We start from the raw sequence: 27,617 nt of genomic DNA, 5'->3' as shown, positions 1-27,617 counted from the left end.
ATCCGGGGCATTCAGCTCACCCATTGAATAGGGAAGAGTGAGTGTGTCCCAGCTGTACCCACGGTTGCTTCCAAGCCTTTGCCATTTGCACCAACACTGCTCACAAAGTTTGAAAAAACAAATCAGGTAGCAAAATAGCTATAGTGCCAAAAAGGAACAAAAACAGGGTAGCACCATAATTTTCATGATGGTGACATCACCACAAAGTGAATGAGGGACATGGATCCAGCGCTCGAGAGACTCAGTTAATCACTGCACTGCTCTACCATAGTGTTCCAAGATCACCACCTCTAGGTCCATGTGGACCTGCACACCTAGGTAGCTCACTGAGTTGGTTGTCTACTGGAGTAGGCACTCTACATCCACCCACACCGTGGCTGTTGTGATCTAAATAAGAGGTTTTATGCTAGAAAAGATCTTGAAGAGATGGTTCTGTAACATATTTTTATGTTAAGTAAATAATTACTACTTACAGAATGTTTGAACATTTGCCCATCTCACACTGTTATGTCTTAAAGACAGTGTCTTTCTCAGAAATGACTTGAGGAGTAACTAGCAAGGAATGGATGTTATTTTTGTGGCAGTAAAGGATATCTGCTATATTATTTTACATATATGTGTGTACAATTATATCTTAGTGACTACTTTGAAATATTTTCCCACATAAAATCTTATCAGCTTGATTAGGAAAATGTACTTACCCAGTAAGCATCTGTTCATGGCATGTAATGCTGTAGATTTACGTGATTTGCATTATCATGCCATATTGTGTTGGTCTCGAATGAGTGAAAGTTGTTTTTCTTCTAAAAAAGTATTTTGAGTCACAAGGTAGAGTGATTCCTCCTCTTACTGGTAATGTACATGGTCATCGACTCCACTGTTAGACTGTTTTCTCCAAGGCAGGTGAGGATGAATGTGAAGCTTAGTGAGATGTCCATGCTAAATGAATTTGTGAGCACTTATATAGGAAACTGTAACAAACACAGGCGCCCAGGGAGGAGGGTGGGCACATGTGAATCCACAGCACTACATGCCATGAACAGATGCTTACTGGGTAAGTAACATTTTCTGCTCCAGGAATGTGTGGCTGTAGATACCCATGCTTTGCATAGACTGTAAAGCAGTCCTCCTCTATAAGAGGTGGTTAACCTGTGGTCGGTTATAGTTATTTGAAATAAAGTATATAGAACTGCTTAGCCAACATTCGCTTGTTGACAAGCCAGCACACCTACACAGTGATGTTTTGTAAATGTAGGCAGTGTAGAACAGGTGTCTGCTTTATATATGTCAGGTATAGGTACATTTACTAGGAAGGCCATTTAAGCTCTTTCTTACGAGTGGAGTGAGCTCTTGGAGGGATAGGTAAAGTTCTTTTAGCTTTAGCATAGCATGTTTGGATGCATTTGATGATCCAACGTGCAGTGCCTGATTAAGAAATGGCCATTTCTTTGTGTGGTTTTGAAAAGGCAACAAAGAGGTGTTGTGTTTTCCTAAATGATTTGGTTCTATCAGTATAATACATGAAGGTCCGTTTGACATCCAAGATGTATAGAGCCCTTTCCACAAGAGAGTCAGGTTAGGGAAAATCTTCTGGAAATTTGATTGATCAAGATGGAATTGAGACATCACCTTTGAAAGAAATTTAGGGTTGTTGTGTGGTACCCTCTACCTCTTTGTAGTTGGAGGAAGGGTTCTTTTAAAGTTAATACCTGAACTCACTGCCACGTCTGAGCGATGTGATAGTGACTAGAAATTATATCTTCCCGCATAAAAATTGGAGGGGGCAGGAGTGGAGGGGCTCAAATGGAAGGCCCTTCAATCTTGTAAATTACAATATTGAGATTCCAAGTGGGAACTGGTGGCGCCCTTGGAGGTAGGACTCTTTTAAAACATTCCAGGAAGGCTGTAATGACAGGAATCCTGCATAGAGAAGTGTATTACCTTCTTTGTACCACTACACGGCTATTGCAAGCAGGTGTAGTCTTATACATGTAAAAGCTAGATGAGAGGTATGTAAACAAAATAACTCACAGACACTGTCTTGCACTTGGCGTATAAAAGGGTAAATTTTTTTGGATTGACAATAATGAACAAATCTTTTCCACTTTCCCACATAACTGGCATATGTAGTAGCGCTGTGCGCTTCCTTAAGAATGTCATACAAGGTTGTGGTAGATCTAAGTAACCAAACTCTAGGACTTCAGGAGCCAGATCACAAGGTTGAGGGATGTGGGGTCTAGGTACCTGATTTCTTCATCGCTCTGCATGAGAATGGCCTTCCTGTTCAGCAGTACCTCATGGGGAACAACTGAGAGTTCTAGGAGTGTGGTGAACCATGGTTGCCACGCTCATGTGGGAGCCACTAGGATGAGGGTGAGAGATGCCTCCCAAAGTTTGCAAAGCACAAACAGAAGCAGTGAGAGAAAGAGAGAGAGAGAGAGAGAGAGAGAGAGAGAGAGAGAGAGAGAGAGAGAGAGAGAGAGAGAGAGACAGAGAGACAGAGAGACAGAGAGACAGAAAAGCATAAGCTGAAAATTCCAGACCAACTCATCCATAGTGTGTTACCCCTGGGTGTGGGAACCTGGAGAAGACATTTGGGCACTTGGTGTTTTCTGATGTGGTAAAATGTCTATTTCTGCATGACACTAAAGCAGAAGTATGGGAGGAGGAACTGTGTGTGGAGTTCCCACTCGTGGACTTGTTAGCGCACCCTGCTGAGGAAATCTGCAAAGTTGTTGTCCGCTCCCAGAGAGTACTCCATTAACAGGTCAATGTTGTACCGGACAGCCCACCTCCAAATGGTCTGGGCTAGATGTGACAGTTGTGGGGACCTGGTGCCTCCAGCCTTTGGAGATTATACATGGCAGTAATGTTATCTGTTTTGATCAGCTCTACCTAAGCAATTAGGTGAGGAAGGAAGGCTTGGAGCACCAGGTGAATAGCTAGCAACTCCATATGATTGATACTCACGTCTTGACCTGGTGTGAGATCCTGCATCTCCAGTTCAGAGCTGGAGGTATCCTTGGGGGAGAAGGTGCCCTCTTCAGTAGATGATGCTTGGGCTTCTGCTTCTTCTTGAGGGTCCTCGAGTCCAGTGTATCTTTGATGCTGCGGTGGGACATTGAGAGGCATTGAGCTTGACGGTCATGCAGCACTTCAACCGTAAGGACTTGTAGGCTTTGAAGGTTCATGGGAGAGGCACAACTTACACACCTGATGGAGATCAGTGCATGGGTACTTGACATGGCAGTGAGGACAGAATCAGAAGGGAGTCTGTTCCATTCCATGTGGACATGGTGGGGAAGAAATGTTGAATATATGAAGGCCCACGGGGGCCGCGACCAACTTGAGTCACCCCAACTAAGCCAACGTTGTTAAATGGATGAGGGAGTCTTAGGATCTCACGATCGAAAACAATGACAATGGTGTACTCTGGAAAGGATAGAACGACTATGGTGTTGAATCAGAGCAGACAAGCACACGCCCAAATCCGATGACAAAAGAAAACAATCTAACAAAGGATTCGATGACCATGTGCATTACCAGCAAGAGGAGGAGTCACTCTACCTTTTGACTTGAAAGACTTTCTTCGAAGAAAAACAGCTTGCACACAGCCTAGCCGAACACTAGATGGCTGGATTATGCTAAGCATGTGTATCTACAACCACACCATCCTCAAAAACACTTTTTTCTAAATGATTCCTCATGATTTGCTACTTTTTTTTAACATTAGCCTTTTTACTGATCTTCATTTAGGCTGGAAATATTGTTGGGATACAAACTCAATGTTCTTGACAACAATAACGTATGTCTCAAAGGACAGACGATATCCAAGATCATATTGCTCATACATCAAAAGCTTCTTTTCATATGACGTATTTGGTGCTTTCTACCTTTCTAAATGAGTATTCTTGAGCCAGGATGCCACATTACCCCTCAGAGTGAAAACAAACAAAGCTAGAAAATGTAGGCTTATTTTTGTTTTGTCTACAGCAGAGGTCTTCAAATAGGGGGGCGGGCCCCCCTTGGGGGGGCCTCAAGTGATCCCAGGGGGGGCGCCAAACTCTGGGCAAAAGAAATATTATACAGATAACATGCCTTTGTTTTAAGCAGAAGCATGTTATTGCAGTTTTAAAAAGATAACAGTAGTTAACTGCAATGTTTAAATAGATTTAGACCTATTTAAACATTGGCATCTTTCTAAAATAATTGTGAAAAATTCTGAGGGGGGCCCAATGATTTTTATTTTTCAACTGGGGGGGTGCGGATTAAAAAGTTTGAAGACCACTGGTCTACAGTATTGTTCACGCAGTCCATATAATGTATTCATATGCCATTGCCACTTAAGTAGAGCCATTTTTCAGAGTACTAGCCTATTGTGAAATATCTCCAGAATTAACCCCTAGGTGGGTCAGCCCTCATCTATTCTCCTACCTTTACAGAGCTCTATATAGCATTCTGCATTCTATTCAATGTTTATTTATGAAGGTTAATGAAGATCACATAACAGAGTAGAAAAAGTTAATAAACTGCCATTTTGGAAGCTTGTCATTGGTATCTTTATTAAATTCATAAAAAAACAACCAACTTTCCTAGGAGAACAAGATGAATGGATAAGGTAAGAATCATAAAGGTTCCAACAGTAGCCTGTCAAACTCAACTGAGTCAAACTGACGCTGAATGTTGTCAGCTTGGAGCAGCATCCAAACTGACAAGAGGAGTGTTTTCTTTCTTTTGCTTGATTAGCCTTGTTTTCTTATAGTAATCAGACATTTTCAAACATTCTTGACATTTGGTCAAAATAATGTTAAGATTAAGATATTTTGCATTGCTGAAGGTGTTCTGGAATTCTTCAAGTAGGTAGAGATGTTAAGGATTTTGATAATGATAATAATAATAATAGAGAACTCAGATTATAGATGAGTCATGTTTCAGGTGCAATGATCTTATATAATATCATAAATGGCAGTAGGCCCATATTTAGTGCTGCCTAAGGGCCTGATTTAGAGTTTGGTGGTGAGGCTTACTTTGTCACAAACGTGATGGCTATCCCGTCCTCCGTATTACAATTCCATTATATCCTACAGAACGTGTAATGTGGCAGATGGGATATCCGTCATGTTTGTGATGGAGTAACCCCTCCACCAAACTCTAAGTCAGACCCTACGTTCTCAATGTTAAGTGCACTACAGTTGGCCAGGCTGCACCCTAGACTTAAAGTAGGTTTGATGATGTGATATTCAGTTTTGAGATTTCCCTTGCAGCTTTAGGCCTGGCCTGCATCTAGAGGACATTTTTAGATTTTAGATTTCATTGTAGCCTTGTGCTGTTCCTTGTGCTGTGGATTCCATAATGTAGAGTGCAGTGTTCTAGGCAGTAATTACAAATGATTAATATCAGCATATGACCACTCAAGCAGTGGCATCCAGCCATAAGGGGCTAGTGTATAGGAACAAAGCACTTAGTTATGTGGAGTGGAGTGCTTTTGTGAACAATTGGTAATGCTTCCAGAGGGTGATTTCAGGAAGTGGAAGTGAGCCCTGAACAGTGCCCACACTTTGGCTCCAAAGAAGCATAGTCTATGTGTACACAACTCCAGCTCTTGCATAGTACGTTTTGGTCATACCACAAAGCCTGGTTCGAGCAGTAGAAAACCATGTATAAAGATAAATAAATAAAATTGCCTTTCAGGTATTGTGTCTGTGACACAGTATGAATATTTGGTACCCTTTATAGGTCTCGACTTACATACAGCTTTACCTGCCTGTGTTGAAGACCTTTTGTCTACAAGACAGTATATTTAATGGCTTTCCTTCTTGTAAAGAAATGGCTCCCTGTTGCAGTTACCCCCCACTTTTTGCCTGATACTGATGCTGACTTGACTGAGAAGTGTGCTGGGACCCTGCTAACCAGGCCCCAGCACCACTGTTCTTTCACCTAAAATGTACCGTTGTCTCCACAATTGGCATAACCCTGGCACCCAGGTAAGTCCTTTGTAACTGGTACCCCTGGTACCAAGGGCCCTGATGCCAGGGAAGGTCTCTAAGGGCTGCAGCATGTCTTATGCCACCCTAGGGACCCCTCACTCAGCACAGACACACTGCTTGCCAGCTTGTGTGTGCTGGTGGGGAGAAAATGACTAAGTCGACATGGCACTCCCCTCAGGGTGCCATGCCAACCTCACACTGCCTGTGGCATAGGTAAGTCACCCCTCTAGCAGGCCTTACAGCCCTAAGGCAGGGTGCACTATACCACAGGTGAGGGCATAGGTGCATGAGCACTATGCCCCTACAGTGTCTAAACAAAACCTTAGACATTGTAAGTGCAGGGTAGCCATAAGAATATATGGTCTGGGAGTCTGTCAAAAACGAACTCCACAGCTCCATAATGGCTACACTGAATACTGGGAAGTTTAGTATCAAACTCCTCAGAATAATAAACCCACACTGATGCCAGTGTTGGATTTATTAAAAAATGCACACAGAGGGCATCTTAGAGATGCCCCCTGTATTTTACCCAATTGTTCAGTGCAGGACTGACTGGTCTCTGCCAGCCTGCTGCTGAGAGACGAGTTTCTGACCCCATGCGGTGAGAGCCATTGTGCTCTCTGAGGACAGAAACAAAGCCTGCTCTGGATGGAGGTGCTTCACACCTCCCCCCTGCAGGAACTGTAACACCTAGCATTGAGCCTCAAAGGCTCAAGCTTCGTGTTACAATGCCCCAGGGCACTCCAGCTAGTGGAGATGCCCGCCTCCTGGACCCAGCCCCCACTTTTGGCGGCAAGTCCAGGAGAGATAATGAGAAAAACAAGGAGGAGTCACTGGCCAGTCAGGACAGCCCCTAAGGTGTCCTGAGCTGAGGTGACTCTGACTTTTAGAAATCCTCCATCTTGTAGAAGGAGGATTCCCCCAATAGGGATAGGAATGTGACCCCCTCCCCTTGGGAGGAGGCACAAAGAGGGTGTACCCACCCTCAGGGCTAGTAGCCATTGGCTACTAACCCCCCAGACCTAAACACGCCCTTAAATTTAGTATTTAAGGGCTCCCCTGAAATTAAGATTTTTTTTTCCTGCAACTTACAGAAGAAGAGGACTGCTGAGCTGAAAAACCCCTGCAGAAGAAGAAAGAAGACACCAACTGCTTTGGCCCCAGTCCTACCGGCCTGTCTCCTGCCTTCTAAAGAAACCTGCTCCAGCGACGCTTTCCCCAGGACCAGCCACCTCTGAATCCTCAGAGGACTGCCCTGCTTCAAGAGGAACAAGAAACTCCCGAGGACAGCAGCCCTGTTCCAAAAAGACTGCAACTTTGTTTCAGAGGAGCAGATTTAAAGACCCCTGCAATCCCCGCAAGAAGCGTGAGACTTGCAACACTGCACCCGGCGACACCGACTCGACTGGTGGAGAACCAACACCTCAGGGAGGACCCTCCGGCGACTCCAAGACCGTGAGTAACCAAAGTTGTCCCCCCTGAGCCCCCACAGCGACGCCTGCAGAGGGAATCCCGAGGCTCCCCCTGACAGCGACTGCCTGACTCTAAAATCCCGACGGCTGGAAAAGACCCTGCACCCGCAGCCCCCAGCACCTGAAGGATCGGAACTCCAGTGCAGGAGTGACCCCCAGGAGGCCCTCTCCCTTGCCCAGGTGGTGGCTACCCCGAGGAGCCCCCCCCTTGCCTGCCTGCACCGCTGAAGAGACCCCTTGGTCTCCCATTGACTCCCATTGAAAACCCAACGCTAGCTTGCACACTGCACCCGGCCGCCCCCGCGCTGCTGAGGATGTACTTTTTGTGTGGACTAGTGTCCCCCCCGGTGCCCTACAAAACCCCCCTGGTCTGCCCTCCGAAGACGCGGGTACTTACCTGCTGGCAGACCGGAACCGGGGCACCCCCTTCTCTCCTTTGAAGCCTATGCGTTTTGGGCACCACTTTGAACTCTGCACCTGACCGGCCCTGAGCTGCTGGTGTGGTGACTTTGGGGTTGCTCTGAACCCCCAACGGTGGGCTACCTTGGACCCCAATCTTAACTCCGTAGGTGGTGTACTTACCTGCAAAACCTAACAATACTTTACCTCCCCCAGGAACTGTGAAAATTGCACTGTGTCCACTTTTAAAACAGCTAAATGTGTTTTATGTAAAAAGTATATATGCTATTGTAATTATTCAAAGTTCCTAAAGTACTGACCTGTAATACTTTTCAAATGAGATATTACATGTAGAATTTGAACCTGTGGTTCTTAAAATAAACTAAGAAAAGATATTTTTCTATTACAAAAACCTATTGGCCTGGAATTGTTTCTGAGTGTGTGTTCCTCATTTATTGCCTGTGTGTATGTACAACAAATGCTTAACACTACTCCTTGGATAAGCCTACTGCTCGACCACACTACCACAAAATAGAGCATTAGTATTATCTCTTTTTGCCACTATCTTACCTCCAAGGGGAACCCTTGGACTCTGTGCATACTATTCCTTACTTTGAAATAGTGCATACACAGCCAACTTCCTACACTTCTTATTCTAGTATTTGTCCCGCTGCTGGAGCATTGCTTCTCTACTGTGTTTCTACTGGTTGATACGTATCCTTCAACTACTTACATGAAGGGGTTATTGTTTTTTTTTATTTAGCTCACCATGAAGTGCCAAACTTTCCTCATTTTCTTCAATGTTGCCATGCCACCTTTTATTCAGTTATTATTCTTTTTACATTTTTTTCTTTTTGTGAGAGCCTGTCAGCAGCACACTGCTACTGGGTGCCTTGCTTGTGGACACTTGCCACCTACTCCCCTGCTCCTATGATTCCTTTTTCCACACTTTTTGTGAGAGCCCGGCAACTGCACAGCTGTGGAATGCTTTCTTTTGGTCATTTGTTTCCTAGACTGGACCCATGTACCGTCAAGGCTTCCTATTATCCCTCTGCCTGCCTCCCAGCTCCTTCCTCCTTCTCTTTATGTATTTTTTTTTTTTTGTAGATTTTCTTTTTTAAGGACCCAGTAGCTGCATTCTACTACAGGGCTGCGTAATTGTCGTCTCGTGACATCCCGCACAGACTTTATTTATCTTTTAACTTACCTTTCTAAGATGACAGACGACCATTTAGAAATAATAAATTAAAAACAAAATAAAGCCAGTATGTATGTGATGGCCAATTTTAACTGTGTTTAGTTTTGATTACATGACGGCCACCATGCTTTAGTGTACATGCACAGTTTCACATTGTAGAAAAATGAGATAAAGGTGGACACCGTGTGTGCGTGTGCATAATGGCTATGTAGAGGACAAAAGCATTCTCAAAGAGAATAAGTTTCACAGGCAAGATCTATTTGCTTTGCCAATGCTAATTAAGATTACACTAAATTACACGTGGGCAGGGTGGGCCACTGAATTGGTAATAAATGAAGAGGGTCGAATGAGAACCTCATTGTGTCACTACTGTACTGATGTTCAAACATTTTCTATCTTTTTATTTTTTGTTTTGCTGTATCATTGTATCTTATGCCTCAATCATCTCCTCTTCTTGTTCTACTTTGGGGTGCCTTTCTCTGATGTAGCAGCTGTTTATTCCCTGCTGCCAGGGATCGCACCAGTGTCTTCCTTTCGGTTACACTTATTCCGATAAACCTATTATGGTATTATGTGGTACTCACCTGCTCTCCTTTCGGTCCCGCAGGTCCTGGCACTCCAATTGGTCCTGGGTTGCCCTGCAAAAACACACATTTGCTCTAAGGCTGCCTTAAAAAGTCTAGCAACATGAAAACCGGAAAGAAAAGCAAAGTTAAGCAAGAGACTCCAGTTATGCAATCAGTCAAATTAAATTTAGCCGTTTACAGTTTTCAGCTTTGTTCGTTTTGAAGGATAGTAATTCAATTAGAGCTCAGCAAAAACTCATTATTCTAAGCACCTCACCCATTATCGACTTTAAAGAACGTTCTTTTGAGCAAAGATTTTTTCCCATCACCTCACATACACACGTTTTTTTAGTAAATTACCTCAATCTATTACCCTCACTATGTAACCCAAACAAGGATGAAAACTGTACAATGGTAAAAGCATGGTTGATTTAGGTATATTTTAAAGCATTTTCATGTCAGTGAACATTATAATAGTAACAAATCATCATTTTGCCAAGGCAGCTGAGCAGCATGCAGTTTAAACATTGTCATGCTGCAGAGATTTATGCATAGGCAGAAGTAAATATGATAGGATGCACATTCCAGCATTCTTCCCGTCTACACTAGTCCACCTGACTCCTGACTTAGGGTAAAAGAATGAGCTGTATGCCAAGACTCAGTCCGTATATCCAGAGGCAGCTCCATTTACAGAAATGTACACTGAGAAGAAGATGGATGGTAGTGTAAGACTCAGCATCACATTCATTTTTCCCAGTGTAGTGCAAAGACATTGGACATCCTTGAGGTTAAGCCAACCATGGTTATGGCACTTTTTGTTAATGACCTGACATTTGCTACAGTGCATGTATAAATGTCGTCGTACATTTTAGTAGACTTGTGTTATGTTTATGTACAAATGGGCAAAAGTTTATTTGACGATAAATCATTAAAGATTTCTACAAAAACTGATTTTCGTTACCTTGCCCCACAAACCAATGCAAATGCTTATTTGTGTTGGTTTGTGAATGGCAAAAAAAGTTCAGCGTCAGGTTAGTGTTAAAAAATCAAGACTAAACTAACGCTAAACCTTTGAGAATCTGGGCCTGAGTGGGTTGATGCTATGATTTAGGTGCAGGAGGTGCCATTTTCCATCATATCAGTGGGGGTGAGTCGTATTAAAGACACGCATTTTACAGCCTTTATCAAAGTCTTTTTGTGTCTATGTCTAAAGCCTGTGTGTAAAGCCCTATTTGTCATTTAAGATATGTCATTTAAACTTCTTGACTAGGTTTGGGTGGGATCACCAATAGAGGTAACGCAAGCAATAGTCCTTTAAGAAGACAGGACATCACGGCATAAAGACAGACAAACAGAATAAGGGAGAGCATATATGGTGTAACAGTAAGAACAAAATACAAACAAATTGGATAGCTTTTGTGTTTCTCGAGACAGTTGCTCATAGTGTAAACGGGTAACTGTTGGACAGACAAGACGCATTTGCATTGTTAGGAAAGAAACATGTAGGGAAGTGCAGATGAAACTCACCGGTGGCCCAGGCCTGCCGTCAAAACCTGAAGCACCCTGAACAGGGACAAAGGGTTATACAGGCAGGTGGGTAGATAGGAAAGGGAAGGCGAAAACATGGAGGGGAGAACATTGAAGGGAGGGGACAAGTGAATAAAGCAGTGGCTCAGGACATAGGAATGTTTGTAAATATAACAAAAGGACATCAAGGGAAGGTGATGGTATTCACAAAGGAAGCCAACGACAATGACATAATGAATACAGTTAACTGGCACTGCCTTGTGCACAAAATGAGATAGTATTTTGCTTTTGCTATTCACATCAAAACTTAAGGACAAAATGTATATCAGACTAGCAGCATTGATTTCCGACACAAGTTCAAGAGCCGATTCCACTGGTTGACGATAGTGTGGCTTCATTGGGAATGTATATAATAAGTGCTTTAATGAGACAAAATAGGCTAGATGTGCATGGTCAGCAAGAATTTCATATCTTGAGTTGCAAAAGAAAAATGCCTAAAACAGAAATCCTTGAAATAGGGAATCGAGTAATAAATTGGTAGCATTAGCAGAGATAATCTTTAACCACCTTCACAGTAGTTTTTTCAGGTTAACTGGTAAAAGTGCTCTAATGCCATAGCAAGTTAGTCCACATTTTAATAAACTGGGAAGTAGCAAGTCAGTCTGAACATGATATGCCACTGTGAGCTATGGATCTTTCGGTGCTCCCTATGACACAAGTAAATCTATCCAACGGTGGGATCTATTATTCTTTGTGACTGCTACTGATTACAGTTAGTGGTCGATTAATATGTGTAAGAATGAAGCACCAATGACATACTTAGATGTAACAGCATCCATGCGTGGATTTAGCCTTAATGCTACATTTAGGGCACTAAAAGTAAAATACAGTCATTGTGCCATAGCATTTAGTCCTCATATTCCACTATTGGCAGAACAAGCTTCCACTCCCTATTTTCAGACAAACGAACATTCCAAGCATTTTGATGCACTGTTGTCACTGAAAAGAGGGTTTTATCACCAAGTCACACCAATTCTGTGATCCCATAGCTTGGGATGGTGGCAGTTTCAAGATGAATGTTGATAATGGTTTTGCTGCCTACTGTGAAAATACCTTTGCTTACCAACATATTAGCCTTCTTCCTTTTTGGATAAATGCAATTCCAATGGGAATGAGAAAATAAACAGTGGCTTAACACTAATGACTATTAACTCTTGGTTTTCTCAAAAGCATTGCTTCAAGAAAGAAAGGGTGGTCATTAGGGAATCCCATAATAGGGATTATCCATTATTTCTAATCATGTTGGTGGTCTGAACTAATAAATCTCTCAGTTATCCATCCTGTGAGTAGAGCTTTCCAATTACACTTTCCAAGCATTCTATCTTCAAATACTCAGAAAATAAATTGTTTGATACTGTCACTCAAGTCTCAATTTAAACAATCAAAGGTACCTCTCAGGCCCTTCAAATGAAACATCATCTTGAAAAAGACGTTCATTTACTGAATACCTATCAATAATAGCATACTCAGTGGATGAGAATAGCTGAAAACGGTTTTAGAATTAGTTGCACTTGGGTCAGAAAACACATTTTGTAAAAAGAAAATTGTCATTCAGATAATTCCTTCTCTATCTTCGTTAATTAACAATATATTCACTTTAGTCAAACCTTTCCATTGCATGTTGGGATCGACAGACTGAAATGAGTGTCCTGGCGTTCATGAACTCCCTGGACAACTATGGGCATTTCTTTGTCTCTTCTAGCGGTCCCTAACTTGATGAGAATTCAGGCCAGTTTTTTTTACTCCACTGCACCTCCACAGTCTTTTACTTGGACACTGCATAGTCTCTTAGAACATTTTTTTGAAGCAACATGTGTGGCTGGTGGTTACAACCATGCTTGGCTTTGGTGGAAGGCTAAGTAAAGCAATTGAGAAACTCTACACTTATCTTCATGTCCTGTTTTCCAAGCTTATGTGTGCCTGGCCACATATCCTTTATCCTGTAAAACCCTTTCTTAGGGCACAACCTGAACCTCCTTTTAGCGAACCACCACTTTTTGAGTGTGTGTGTAATATGTAAGAAGAACTGATGAAGAACCCATGAATTGTAAGTGGATTTCTTCCATTTTCTAATACTTTCAGCAAGATCTGAGGAAAGGATCCAAACCTTAGTTTTATTAACACCTTTCTTGATGGCTGTCTAACCATCACCATACTAATCAATGATTCCTAGAAGATCACTTTCGCATTGGTGGTGTCCTAAATAACATATGGTCACCAAACATGCAATGTTCAATAGCACTGAACAAGAAATGTAAGAAAATCATGATTTTGGTGATTGAATGTGGTATAAAAAATGTAGATAGTTTGCAGTAAGAATTTATGTGTTTATGGTTTTATGGTCAAAGTTAAGTTTTACATATAAATACAGGCTAGTTGAAGGTATACTGCTGTCAAAGGAAAGATCCCCCAGATGTCTGTAGAGTGTTCTGTATCATTATTATATGCAGAGGTTGTTTTGGTGCATTAGCTACAAAGCAAGCAGCAAATCATTGTGTCCAGCTATAATGACTAGTATATGCACTAAGTGATTGGTGCTGTCTTTGAGCAAATATCAGCAACATTTTAAGACTGCCTCTTTATTCTAGCTAGACGGATCACTGTTTAATGAACCTTAAGCATTTGTTATGATCAAACACATGCCACGCACTAGGCAAAAACTGTGCTAAATAGAGACTTGGCTGTTAGTGAACAATTCATTAAAGCAGAACAATATTTTATTCAGAAGAGTTGTTAATTTGCTGTCCTAAAAATACAAATTCAGTACTTTTTTTATGTGGACTAGCAATGTAACTAAGGATATTGGGGTGCCCGCCTGCTCCTGCATCTCTTTAGTTGAATACGGATAAATAGTACACACCCTACAATGTTCTGTGAAGACAATTGAATATATAGTGTTCACCAAATTCAAACATTGTCACTATTGCAGATTTTACACTCTTGCCAGAACTTCAAGCATTTGTCAATTTCCCCAACAGATTGGTCATGAGAGGAAATTGATATTGAACAGGGCTTAAATATTCCAATTACTGAAATAGAGATGGATTATATGAGGAATGTCTGTTTATATGTTGACGTAGCAAACTAGGATATTACAAAGATTTTAATTCTAGTTTTATAAAGGGGCATAAAGATAAAAATAAGGTTTGCCCACATTTATGTACTATGCCAAAGTGATGTCATTACTATGGCTTTCTTTAATGAAAATATACTATTTGACATAAATTGTGCATTTAGTTATGAGGATGTGTGTTATACACAGGAAAAACTGATCAAGAGCCCATGCATTCTAAGTGAACATCTTCCATTTTCTAATACTTTCAGCAAGATCTGAGGGAAGGATGCAAACATTAATTGTATTAACACCTTTCTTGATGGCAGTCTAGCAATCATCATACTAATCAATGATTCAGAGATGATCACTTTTACATTGGTGGTGTCCTAAATAACATGTGGTTACCACACATGCAATGTTCAATAGCACTGAACAAGAAATGTAATAAAATCATTTTTCTTGGTGATTGAATGTGGTACAAAAAATGTAGACAGTTTGAAGTAATTATTTATGTATTTATGGGTTCATGGTCAGGTTTAAGTCTTAACTCTAAACACAGGGTAGTTGAAAGCATAATTCTGTCCAAGGTAAACCCTCCAGCTGTCAATAGAGTGTTCTGAATCCTCATTATATGCAGATGTTGGTTTGGCGCCTTAGCTACAAAGCAAGCAGCAAATTATTTTGTCCAGCTATAAGATTCAAGTATATTTACTATGTGATTGGTGCTGTGTTTGAGCAAATATCGAGCAACATTTTAAGATTGCCTCTTTATTGTAGCCACATTGATCACTGTTTAATGAACCACAAGCTTTAGTTATTATCAAATACATGCCACATACTAGACAGAAACGTGCTAAATAGAGACTTGGCTGTAAGTGAACATTTCCTTAAAGCAGAACAATATTTCATTCAGAAATGTTGTTATTTTGCTGTTCTAAAAGTACCAGTTCAGTCCTTTTCTGGGGTGTCTTCTCCTGTCTCTCCTTAGTTTATTAAAGTTAAATAGTGCACAACCAATGATGTTATCTGAAGGCATCTGAATATCAAGAGCTCACAGAATCCAAACATATTCAAACAAATTGTCACTATTACAGGTTGTAAATTCTTGCAAGAACCTCAAGAATTTGTCAATTTCCCCAACAGATTGGGCATGAGTTGCATATTCTTATGGTAAATTGATAGGGAACACGGCTAAAATATTCCATTTACTGAAAGAGAGATGGAGTGAACAAGAAATGTCTGTTCATGTGTTGTGATAGAAAACAAGGATATAACAAAGATTCTAGTTCTAGTTTTGTAAAAGGACATAAAAATAAAAAAAGAGATTTGGCTACAACTGTGTACTATGCTAAAGTGATGTCATTACTATGTCTTTCTTTAATAAATAGATAATATCTGACATAAGTTGTGCACTTATTTATGGGAGTGTACTAATTGATTGAGATTTATACTGTTACTCATATCTACATCTCTTTCAAAGAGCTGTTTTCTGGTTTGTTGTGTACACTTCTAATTTCTGTGCCTCTTTTGAAAAACAGGTTATTAAGGACAAACACTGCCATCCATACAGAGGGCATGATTAAAGTCTGAGGTTCTTAATTATCAGGAACTGTAATTATAGAATATTTGTTACCCAAGAACGTTTGTTGATAGGAATGGGTGAGTATGATAAGAGTGTTGAAGGGTTTAGATGAAAGAGTGGTCCAGCAAAGAGAAACATTGGTGAAAGGTGTGTAAGACAACATCATTTTGAATACTTCTTGAAAGCATATTTAAGAGCCACTGTCTATTCAGTCACCATTCTTTTTTTTTTTTTGCATATTGAAGTTTATATTTTTACCTGATACCATCAGGTGAATAATCTACTTCTCATTATACTTACAGGCAACCCAAGTGGACCTCGGTCTCCCTTTTCACCCTGGTCACCCTTTTCTCCTTTCACACCATCAAGTCCTGCTTCTCCCTGAACAAGGGATAAAAGGAATGAAATACAGACTGTAGCACTGATGAGATTCTGATAAGAAAGTCCTTCAGTTCCCTAACCACACTGCAGAGAAACGAAAACCCATGCTAAAAGAAAAGGATTTTTCATTGAACTGTCCATCAGTATTTCACATGCATGTGACAGCAGAGGAGGAGAGAAAATAATTGAGAGTTATGACTAATTCTAATTGTTTTCTCTTCTTTATCACCTTGCTTTAGGGTAGAATGTGAACATTAAGGCAATTTGTTTAATGATCCATAGACACTGTTCTTCTGTTTTAGTATTTACGTGTTGTATTTTAATTATGTGCTTTATTTTAGCACTTTGAGGTAGGGTCAATGGATTTCTAAGGGACAAACACATAAACACACTAAGGGAAGGGCCAGACATAAAAAGATTGGGAATTGCGATTTCCAAATTGCAATTCTTACCAAATCGCAATTAGGAAATCGCGAATTCTAATGGGAGAAACCTTACATTAGTAAGGTTAGTAGTCTTAATTAGTGAGTCGGGGTGGGTCGCTAGTTGATCTACCTCATGAATATTAATGAGGTAGGTCACAGTTTCAATAAACCACCATGTCTAGGGTTGCTTTTAAAAAGGCATTTTTTTAAATGCAGCCATTTTTCCCTAAAGGAAAACAGGATGGGTTTCAAAAACAAAAAATGGGACCACTGCCTGTTCTTAAAAAATATTTTGTTAAACATGTTCAAATGGGACCCCTTCCTATTTACGAATGGTTCGCACTACTTTTCAGTAGTTAGTAAAAATATATTTTTTGCATCCATAATTTGGTCCCAAAACATCAATACATACCACTGCGATTTGGAATATGGAAGGGATACCCTAAGCACACCCCGTCCAGATACTGAATTGCAATTTGACTTTTGTACATTTAAAAATGTTTTTTTCGGTCGCAATTGGCCCAGTTCCGCGAATTGGGCAGTTTGTGACCTCCAAAAAAGATGTATATATATGGCCCAAAGTTACAACAGAATGCTTCAAATTAATGTTCTAGTTGCAGACTAATTATACATTCGACATACATATCACCTTTATTCCTGTTTAGTAGAAAACAATTGACCACAGTTATGGACAGATTACACTCTGGAATAACAAAAGTAATGTTCTGGAAAGTGTTGGCAAAAATATAGTCAACAGCGTCCTGTTGCCAAATTTTCCCAGGTCCTCCCTCCACTCCCCAAGCAGAACACGCCTCTTTCATAAAGTGCAGCTCCTCAATGAATTTGAGTTTGTCACCAGTACCACCTCCCAAGAGGCTAGCAGGAGCTTCATGGTTTTCAATTGACACATGCCCTAGGCATTCTTGCATCCCTTTTGCTTAATGTATGAAATACGCTGGAGTCCACAAGAATTGAAAAGAAAGAACCAGTTATATAAGCCCAAAATTTACAGTAGCTGCATGAAGGGCTGGCTGCTCATGCATTTGCTTTCCTTCTGAACCTAATTAAGGTTCAATCATCTGAAATGTAAACATTTTAATTTACCTATTACATTTTGCTGCATGGTTTGTCAGCAAAATGTTTTACTTTATCAGTTACATGATGTATCATATGCTGTGCACTGTACAGAGGTGTACTTCGACAATATTGAGCTTTACATATCAGCATTTCAATAATTTGTCACCAAAATATTACATACCACAATATTTGAAGATAACTGCATCACTAGACTTAGTATTCTTAAGTTCACTTTCACGTACGTTTATAATATAGGTATATATCTTCCAATTGGGTACATGTGGATTTAAGATTATTAAATCTATACTTGCTCATCTACATTTACTTTTACATCATTGAGATGGTCAGCATTCTTGAAACAACAGTATGGTAGGGTGATATTTTGTCACTCAATATTGTGACATATATCAATAGGCAGTTCTGATCAGGTAACACAATATTTCCAGGAATAAAATCATTAATATCAATCTAACAGCATAAATGATTTCTGGAATCCCTGGAGGTCTTAATAATCCAGGACATGAATGCCTACTCAAAAGCGGTGGGAAATATGTGATAATTTACAGTAAAAAAAGGTTTCTCATTTATATATGTAACAAAAAGTATTTATCTCCATCCTCTGGAATTTGATTGTAATTTTATAAGAGTAGAATGTGAGATGTATTTAAGTCTCATTGCAGCTCTGTGTATGCACAGCATCTGCCATGCAACTTGGTAAAAACTTTGCACTATTCTAAATGTATAATTCCCGTGTGAATCATTACCACTAGTTTGGCTGGGGATCTTCAAGGAACAGAAGAATTGCTTCCCTGCCTTTGCATTCACAAAATGCATTAATTGGTTCCCTGAAAAAAAAGACTGTCTTAAAAGGAGTGTGGTTTAAATTAAACTGGCACTCTATGAAAGAGACATTGGGGCAAACATGCACATGCTTATTAGACCCCTGCTTGCTCCTCCCTGATGTCCCTGTTGTCATTCACACAGTAAAGGATGTCCTTCATGGTTCTCTCTCACAGCACAATGGTTACAGACTGACAAAGGCAGTCATAAACGTTTGATGCCTTGCAACCAACAGAGTGGTCACAAACCACTGATATATTTTGTTTGCAATTGCATGGGAGGGACAAATGCCTCTTTAACAATACCCCCCTTGCTTGCAATATTCAAGGAATCTTGAGGATGACATTGCTACTCAAGAGAGACAGATGACAATTCACAACTAATAAAACAGCTATGCCTTTCTCTGGAACCCTATGTAATTATGGAATCTACATTCTGAAGCAGGGAATTTGAGACACACATTGTGATATCATGTCCCTAGAAAAGTTATATTGCTTAATGCTGTGAAATCCACTATTTGTTATTCTCCTGAAGATGTTTCTTCCACTTATATGTGTAAAACTGTGAATATGCACAATGGATACATAACATCATTTAATCAAAATTTGAATACAATAATATTTTTGCCTGGTTCTCACCCTCTTAGTTTATGCCCTACAAATGAATTTGATTATCTCTTTCGCTTCTTCTCAAAAGATGACATCTACTAGCTGGCTGCAAATAAGGTCACATAATAGGTAACCCATTTGTAATGTCTTATACAGTTCCAATAAAACCATCAGGCTAGTAATTAATAGTCTTTACTACAAATCAAATATGTTAGCTAAGAAAAATCTGAATTCTTAGGCCACTATAGATCATTACATACAAAGGGTGGGGCATTCATCACATACTGTATAGATTACACATATTGTTTATTCTGTTATTTAACAATAATTATAGGTATATTATTTTAAAGCATTTAAACAGTTTTCTGCAGAGTATAAAAATGGAAATATCAATTTTGCCTGATCAGGGAGAGTAGAATATTTACTCCACAATTAACTATTTATTATTTATTTGTTTATTATTTACTTGCACTGAAATATTACTAGCCAGTAGCAAACGTACATTGGCGTTCACATTAGGTATTATGAGTAAGCATCGCACCTAAAAGGGGCTAGCTTTGTGAACTGCGTTCCCTGAAAAAATATATTACTAAAAGAAGATAGCAGAATAAATACAAGCATTCTTTAAGCGCTGTCTTACCTTTGGTCCAGGAAGGCCAGGAGGACCCTAGGAACCAGAATAAAATGTTCTTTCTTTAACTGAAGAATTTTTCTTATCATTCATTTCAACAGACTAAGGAACTGGCTATTAAATATGGCAGGCTTCTCTGTTAAAGTGTAGTATTGTGTATCATTATGTATATATGGCTACTGTGGGAAGGAAACAATATACTTACCTGTTACAGTATTTACACAGCTTGTATCTATATATACACCATATTCACATGTTGCACATATTCCACTGTTCAGTGTTGGGCAAAATCAAATCTTGATTATTGCAAAATAAAAGAAGTCCTTGACACTTGTCATGGAATAAAGACTTACTATAACGTGGCCCAAAACTGACGGTGCCCCACATTTACAAGCTGTCTTCATTTTGTATGTTTCCTGAATGTAGAATGCATGATGCTACATGCTTGCAAATGCACATTAGAATCAAATAACAAGTTTGGTATGTGTGGTGTGAGTCACATTCAGATCTGTAATCAGATAAAAGCTGCAAATTATTGTAACTTGTAAGTAATTTGTTTTCCTAATGCAGCATGATTCTATTATAGATTCACATTCAGTGCCTGAGAGTTACAGCAGAGTTTGCATTACTAAAAACGGGAGGTGTGGTGGTGTAGTGGTAGTGAACAGGTTTCTATGTACAGTCATATTTATTTCTTACCTTGTTTGTACACAATGCAAATAATTATTAGAGATGTTAAGAAAGAAAAGCAATCTAGACAAAAGTTGTTTGTTAGTAAATTTGTTAATCAGTGTGAATACATCTTATTTTCAATATAGCAATACCAATCTTTATAATAGTGTTACACTTTTGCTGCTGAATAAATGAATCGATTAATATTTTTAATTTGAATTTTCATGTTCTGTCTAAGGAGTACATCAGTGCTCACCTTAATGTGAGAAAAGACCTCTTAGCTCGAGTCTAAGAATTGGTGCCAAAAGTATATATTTCCATTGCTATTTAACCTAAAAGTGTACACAACTCTTTGGGAGGGATCTTGTGTGTCTTTTCAGAACACTGTTTGTGCACATTTCTATGAAAGGTTCCTCCCTTGATAAAGACTGTAACTCAAATACTTGCCTGCTTAAAGTTTAGCAGCTACAAATGCAACCTTAAGATATTTGTGCACTAATGCAATAGCTCAAATGGAGTTGACAGAAAACCTGTTAATATGATACTCCAAGTTGATATTTGAAATCTATTTGGTAAAATCATTTTTAATGCCATCTTAAAACTGAAAAAGTTGTAGGGATTGCATATTAGCTTCAAAACCTGGTAGCAGATTCTAACGTCACTCCTACATCAGTGAGAGAAGAGTAGTCTTGTGGTTGAGATACTGACATTAAAACTAGAGAATGAAGGGTCAAATCTCAGCCTTGGCACTTTTTGCGTGATTCTGGGCAAATTCTTTAACGCCTCTACGCGTGAATATGTGAAACACAGTGGCAAATTGACAAGAGTGGCATGAAATCGGGGTTAAGTGTGAGGCTCACCCAGACCTCTCTACATGCCATGGTCCCAGAGAAGACTTTTGTTACCTCTGAGAAACGAGGGCCATAGAATCTCACAGAAATTGACATTTTAGACCCAGGCATCCTCTTCCCACTCACTCTGCCACTCATGCAAGGCCCAACCTCCTCCTCTCTTTACCTTTTGTCTTCATAACGTGGCAGAATTTCCTACAGCAGCTTTCAAAGTGTGGAAGGCAAAAGGTGACTTCCCTGTTTGAGCCGATTCAGGTCCGAGAAGGGCAGTTGGGGATCTCAGCATGCTCAATCCAGCCTCAACCATAGTGTGAACAGGATATTAACTAGTTGAAAGCAATCGCAGTTCCATGAACTCTAGTGCAACTGTTGGGTGAGCACAGAGCCAACCATCATAACCTGGCCTACAGTCACTGCTGTTAATTATATTAACACTGCAAATATGTACAAAGTATTTCGTACATCTAATTCTGTATCATGTATATTATAAACACTGGTAAAATGCATTCATTAGCATCACATTACAAGACACCCTATAAGTGCAGTACTCTATGGTACTACTTATTTATGGAACTATTTTTGAAAGTGTCCATATTTCAAAAAGGAACGCTGTGTTTTCGTACACTCACTGAATGTGTATCCTGATAAATGCTAACAGAACCAACACATTTGCTACACACTCGAAGAATCAACCTGCTACTTTGTACTATGGAACTCTTACAACTGATACTGTCTCCCGTACTACCCATTCACCAGATCCACCTTGCACTACCTAAAGTTGTGCTTCTTTTCTGACATTCTGAGCACCCACTCCGTCATGTTATAGCTATCCCTTGCCTCCACTCTGTGCTGCACTACATTATAGCATAATGTATTCTCCATAAACCTTAGATAATCACCCTGATCTATCCACCAACACTAACCATTATACAGACAAAAGATAATATGTACCACAGTGACTGGGAACCTCTTTTTATCTGTTTGACTACGGAATGCCTATTCAGTCTACATCAAAACACTTTATCACTCATCATTTTGATGCCTACAATGCTAGATTATACTCCATTGCATTACAAATACATGAGAGGCTCTGCTACACCAGTTACTTTCTAAACTAATTATGACACCTTCTAGCACATGCCTCGAAACAGGGGAGCTGGCATCAGACTCAACAAAACTCATAACACCATCCAACTATCTACATCAACATCAGTTCCTACTTCCTTTGAATTTCATTCCACTTCTAACACTGAACTCGAAAAAGCAAACATTCTTTTGCTCTATAGCACTTTTACTTTCATTGAGGACCCCAACACTGCCATTGATCTATTTAAAGCCACAGCGTCCCTCATCCTACACAGAGAATTCAACTTAAATCTCACTCCAAAATACTGTCTTCTCTCAACTTCTCTCAGACCACTTGAGGAGAGGAGAGACTCCACCGCCTGGACCAGAAAAGAACATTGGCACTCTATCTTGATCAAACCAAAGAGTTACGGGTGTATGATCAACTATTTGTTGGGTATGTGGGTGCGAAGAAAGGTCGGGCAATGCAGAAGTGAACCGTATCCAGATGGGTTGTTCCCTGCATTAAAATGTGCTACATATCGGCTAAAAAGCTACCCCTGGAGGGTTTGCACGATCATTCTACCAGAGCGACAGCTGCAACCACTGCATTAGCACACAGAGTTCCAGTCCTAGACATGTGTCAGGCAGTAACGTGGGCATCCTTGCACACATTAACCAAACAACACTACTACCTGGACAGTCAGGTCCATATGGACAGGTACTTTGCCCGTTCAGTCCTGGAGGACATCCTAGTATGATCTTGGTTCATAGACCCCCTCCAGGGATGGTATTGGTTGGGTATCTATTCTAAGGTAAGGAATCTGCAGCTAGAAGTCTTTATCAGATGAACAAGTTGCTTACTTTCGGTAAGTCCTTATCTGCTAGAGACATATTCTAGTTGCAGAATGCTTACTAACCCACCCATTCTTCCGGCTCTGTAAACTGATTTCTCGGGACAGGGACTTCCCTTTCAGGGCCCTAGTTCTGATGCACCAGTGGTCAGTGTTCTTCATGGCTTTAGCGCTTCTGCCATGGAAAGTCATTAAAAGAAACTGATGTCAGTGCACCGGGGTGGTACCTATATAGGTCCACTATCTTATCCTGTGGGCATGACGACGGACGCGAAGCCGATTGATGCCATTTAACGATGTGCAGGGGTACTGCTCACAAAAAATCTCCGGATCGAGACTAACGCCTGGGGGAAATTCTAAGGTAAGGAATCTGCAACTAGAAGTCTCTAGCAGATTTGCTTAATCTCCCTTCCATGTTCAGTCATTCCACGTTCAATCTTACCTTCCTCTACAGACTTTTACTTAATGCACTTCCACCTCATACTTCACGTAAAACACCTTCCTCACCCTTCCATCCTCACTCCACTACTCTCTGAATTAAATGGATCACAATTCTAAAATCAGCAAATCTATCATGAGTACCGTTCAAAACCACAACAGAATGGTTACTTCCTGGTAAGATCTATTGGTTGGGTCGGGATTTCTCTTCATTTAGTCCTATTTCTCTCTCTTTTTCGGTTTTGTTTTTGCTGCTTGGCGTCGTCTGTTACCATTTGGTGACTTCTCCTGACATTAGATGCCCAGCATGGAAGCCTCTGTGTGTGGCCACCATCTTCAGATTGTTTTACCACCTGCGACTTGCTTCTTTAATGTAATTCAGACTGGCTTCGTGTTGTTTATTTTTATTTTGTTTCTTTTTTCTTTGTCCTTGTTTCCTCCACCTCCTTTCCTGGGGAAGTGAGTGGATCGCATGTGAATTCAGACAACTCTTCAAGCTGCAAAACTACTCAAACGAGTAAATAAACATTTTCTTTTACAGCATGAATCTCTTCTGAATTCACATGCTATGCACTTACTTTGTAATTTTATCTGTTCATTGTGGTGGCTGGTATGAGACAACCTTGAATTTGCAAACAAATGATTTAGTACCTACTGTCCCATCTGTGATTCTCTATTCACTTCGATGTCTAAGCAGTAGCGTTTTGTGAACGTGTGGACTGAAGACCATGTAGTTGCCATGCATATGTCATTTAATGAGACGTTTGCTGGGCAGGCCAGGGTGACTCCAGCTATCCATCCTGTGATGGTGTCCTTAGTCGCTGGTGGTAATAAGGTCTTCTCTGGGAAGGATATACAGAACTTCCTTTCCTGATTGTTTTTATTTTCTCTAGGTAGTAAATCAGTGCTCTGCTTACACATAATTATGAGAGACTACAGAAAGACCCAACTGATTTCCTGAAGACTAGGATCAACAGTATGGTGGAGCAAGGGCTAGCACATGACTGGATTTCCCAGAAAGAGGGTGACTTTCTAATCAACACAAATACAGTGATACCCTATTTTTATACCATTCCTAAGATTCATAAAAACCTGGAAGCACCTAAGGGCAGACCCGCTGTATCAGGAAATAATTCAGTTTTGGAATCCCTGTCCCATTTTACTGATGTCTTCCTTAGACCCATAGTCCAATACACGGACAGATACCTGAAAGACACAAAAGATGTATTGTGTCTTTTAAAAGATAGACCTTTCGACCCTACCAATGAAGCACTGTTAGGTTTGGATGTGGAAAGCCTATACACCAGTCTCCCTCACTCTGACACTTTACGCATAACAGAGGAGGTCATTTTTGATATAGACTAGGAATACCACACAAAACATAATGTGGTTATGGAATGCTGCTTCTGGGCTTTAACCAGAAACTTTTTTGGTTTTGAAGGCAACCTGTGTAGGAGGCTGGCCTAGTTTGTAGTAGGTACCTTGGGTACTTACACCTTATACCAGGTCCAGTTATCCCTTATTAGTGAAGTAGTAGTGTTCTAGCAGCTGATAGAGGTAGCTATGGCAGAGCAGCTTAGGCTGAACTAGGAGACATTCAAAGCTCATGCAATACCACTTATAGTTACACAGTACTTATACACAAGTAAAGACATACTCAGTGTTACCAAAAATGAAGGTATTTATTTGGGTGACACAGTACCAAAAATATCTTAGAGACAATACTCCTTCTGGAGGTAAGTATTATACACAATATATACACTAGACACCAAAATTTGACAAGTAAATAGTCATAGAACAATGTAAACAGTAGGAAATCCTAAAGAATGCAATGGGAGGAAATAGGTCTAGGGGCAACACAAACCATATACTAAAAAAGTGGAATATGAAACACGAATTCCCCCCTAGACAAGTGTAGTGTGTGCAGAATCGCTGGGGAAAGTAAGAATACAGTAAAGGTAAGCATATTACCCCACCCCACAGCCCAGAAAAGCAGGAGTAAAGTACTGCAAGTTTCCTTAGGACACACTACACCTCGTGATTGGGATTTTGCAGCAGCCAACCAGAAAAGAACACAAAAAAACAGCAAAGAACAACTGCTGGATTATTGGACCTGAAGACCTGCAAAGGAAGGGGACCAAGTCCAGAAGTCGAAAGAAGTTCCAGGAAGGACAGGAGCCCCTGCCAACCCAGAAGAGGGCGAAAAGAAGAGTCTACGGTTAGTCGAAGAATGAAGAAATGCACCCTAGAAGTTGACAGGGGGTTCCTGCATGATGCAAAAGATGTCCCACGGCGTGAAGATCGTTGCAAATGAGATTTCGTTTTGGAAGGCACCAACAAGCCTTGGCTATGACAAAAGTGCATTTTTCGACAAAATGGTGCTGGATGGACCTAGGAGGGACCTGGGGGCCTCAACTCTGTGTGAGGAGGCAGAGGGAGCTCTCAGCACTTTAGAGAGCCCTCAGGATGCCAGCCAGCACCCCCAGGAGTCACAGGGTCCGGGTTCAAAGGAGGTGAAAAACAGGGTTGATGCAGCACAACAAAAGAAGGTCCCACGCCATCGGAGAACAACTCAGAGAGTTGAGCATCGCAGGAGGCAAAGAAGTCACAGTACACAGGGTTACCATCATTCTCGGGGAAGGCAAGGCCTTACCTCATCCAAATTGCATCAGTAGGACCTCAGGACAGTCTATGTTGATGATGTCCACCCTCTGTGTCCTTAGGAGCATGCTCATCATTGTGAGAGGAGTCCCAGGGTACCGGTCATCGTCTTGGAAGGTGCCTGTTTGGAGCTGGGGAGTGATTCCGTCACTCCACTGGAGATTTCTTCGGTTCTTCTGGTGCAGGATGAAGACAGGGAGTCCCCAGAGCGTGCACACCGTGGAAACTGTTGAAGTTGCTGACTTGGAGCTGAGGTTGCTGAAGAAAAGTGTCTCTTTGAGACACTTTGTTACAGTTACAGCATTTCATGGAGCAGGCTGTGGTTGATCTGAGGTCAGAAGAGTCTGAAGTTGTTGAAGAGGATTCTTGAAGGAAACTTGCAAGCAGAATCTGAAGAGAACCCACAGGAGAGACCCTAAATAGCCCTGAGAGGGGGATTGGCTACCTTATCAGGTATGGACCTATCAGGAGGGGTCTCTGATGTCACCTGCTGTCACTGGCCACTCAGACCCCTCCAGAGTGCCACCACATCTTGCAAAGCAAGATGGCTGAAGTCTGGGACACTCTGGAGGAGCTCTGGGCGCCACCCCTGGGGTGGTGATGAGCAGGAGAGTTTTCACTCCCCTTTCCTTTGTCCAGTTTCCCGCCAGACCGGGGCAGAGGGGTCCCTAAACTGGTGTAGACTGGTTTATGCAAGGAGGTCACCATTTGTGCCCTTCAAAGCATTTCCAGAGGCTGGGGGAGGCTATCCCTTCTAGCCTGTAACACCTATTTCCTAAGGGAGAGGATGTAACACCCTGCTCTCAGAGGAAATGCTTTGTTCTGCCTTCCTGGGACTGGGCTGCCCAGACCCCAGGAGGGCAGAACCCTGTCTGTGAGGTGGAAGCAGCTGTAGCTGCAATGCAAGCCTTAGAGAGCTGCTTTGGCAGTACTGGGGGTCTATAGTGGAGCCCCCAGGATGAATGGAATTGGCTCCTGAATACCAGATTTGGAATGAGGAGACAATTCCATAATTTTAGACATGCTACATGGCCATATTCGGAGTTACCATTGTGAAGCTACATATAGGTATTGACCTATATGTAGTACACGCGTGTAATGGTGTACGGCACTAACAAAGTCCTGGAAATGGCCCTGAACTATGTGGGGGCACCTTTGCTAGTGCCCTCACACTTAGTAACTTTGCACCTAACCTTCAGCAAGTGAAGGTTAGACATATAGGTGACTTATAAGTTACTTAAGTGCAGTGAAAATGGCTGTGAAATAGT

The 27,617-nt window shown here is 40.9% G+C and overlaps 1 protein-coding gene across 1 annotated transcript in view; it reads right to left on the bottom strand.

Moving 5' to 3' along the window:
- Positions 1 to 27,617, bottom strand: part of COL13A1 (collagen type XIII alpha 1 chain) — a 650,895-nt gene that overhangs the window by 164,637 nt on the left and 458,641 nt on the right. Inside the window, exons 31-34 of the mRNA XM_069242266.1 lie at positions 19,818 to 19,844; positions 16,147 to 16,227; positions 11,150 to 11,185; positions 9,641 to 9,694 (exon numbers count right to left, since the gene is read on the bottom strand). Coding sequence (XP_069098367.1) covers positions 9,641 to 9,694; positions 11,150 to 11,185; positions 16,147 to 16,227; positions 19,818 to 19,844 — 198 coding nt within the window. The remainder of the gene's footprint in view (positions 1 to 9,640; positions 9,695 to 11,149; positions 11,186 to 16,146; positions 16,228 to 19,817; positions 19,845 to 27,617) is intronic.

Source organism: Pleurodeles waltl, chromosome 6 (genome assembly GCF_031143425.1).
Source record: "Pleurodeles waltl isolate 20211129_DDA chromosome 6, aPleWal1.hap1.20221129, whole genome shotgun sequence".
Lineage (NCBI taxonomy): Eukaryota > Metazoa > Chordata > Amphibia > Caudata > Salamandridae > Pleurodeles > Pleurodeles waltl.
This window is presented reverse-complemented; position numbering and strand designations above follow the sequence as displayed.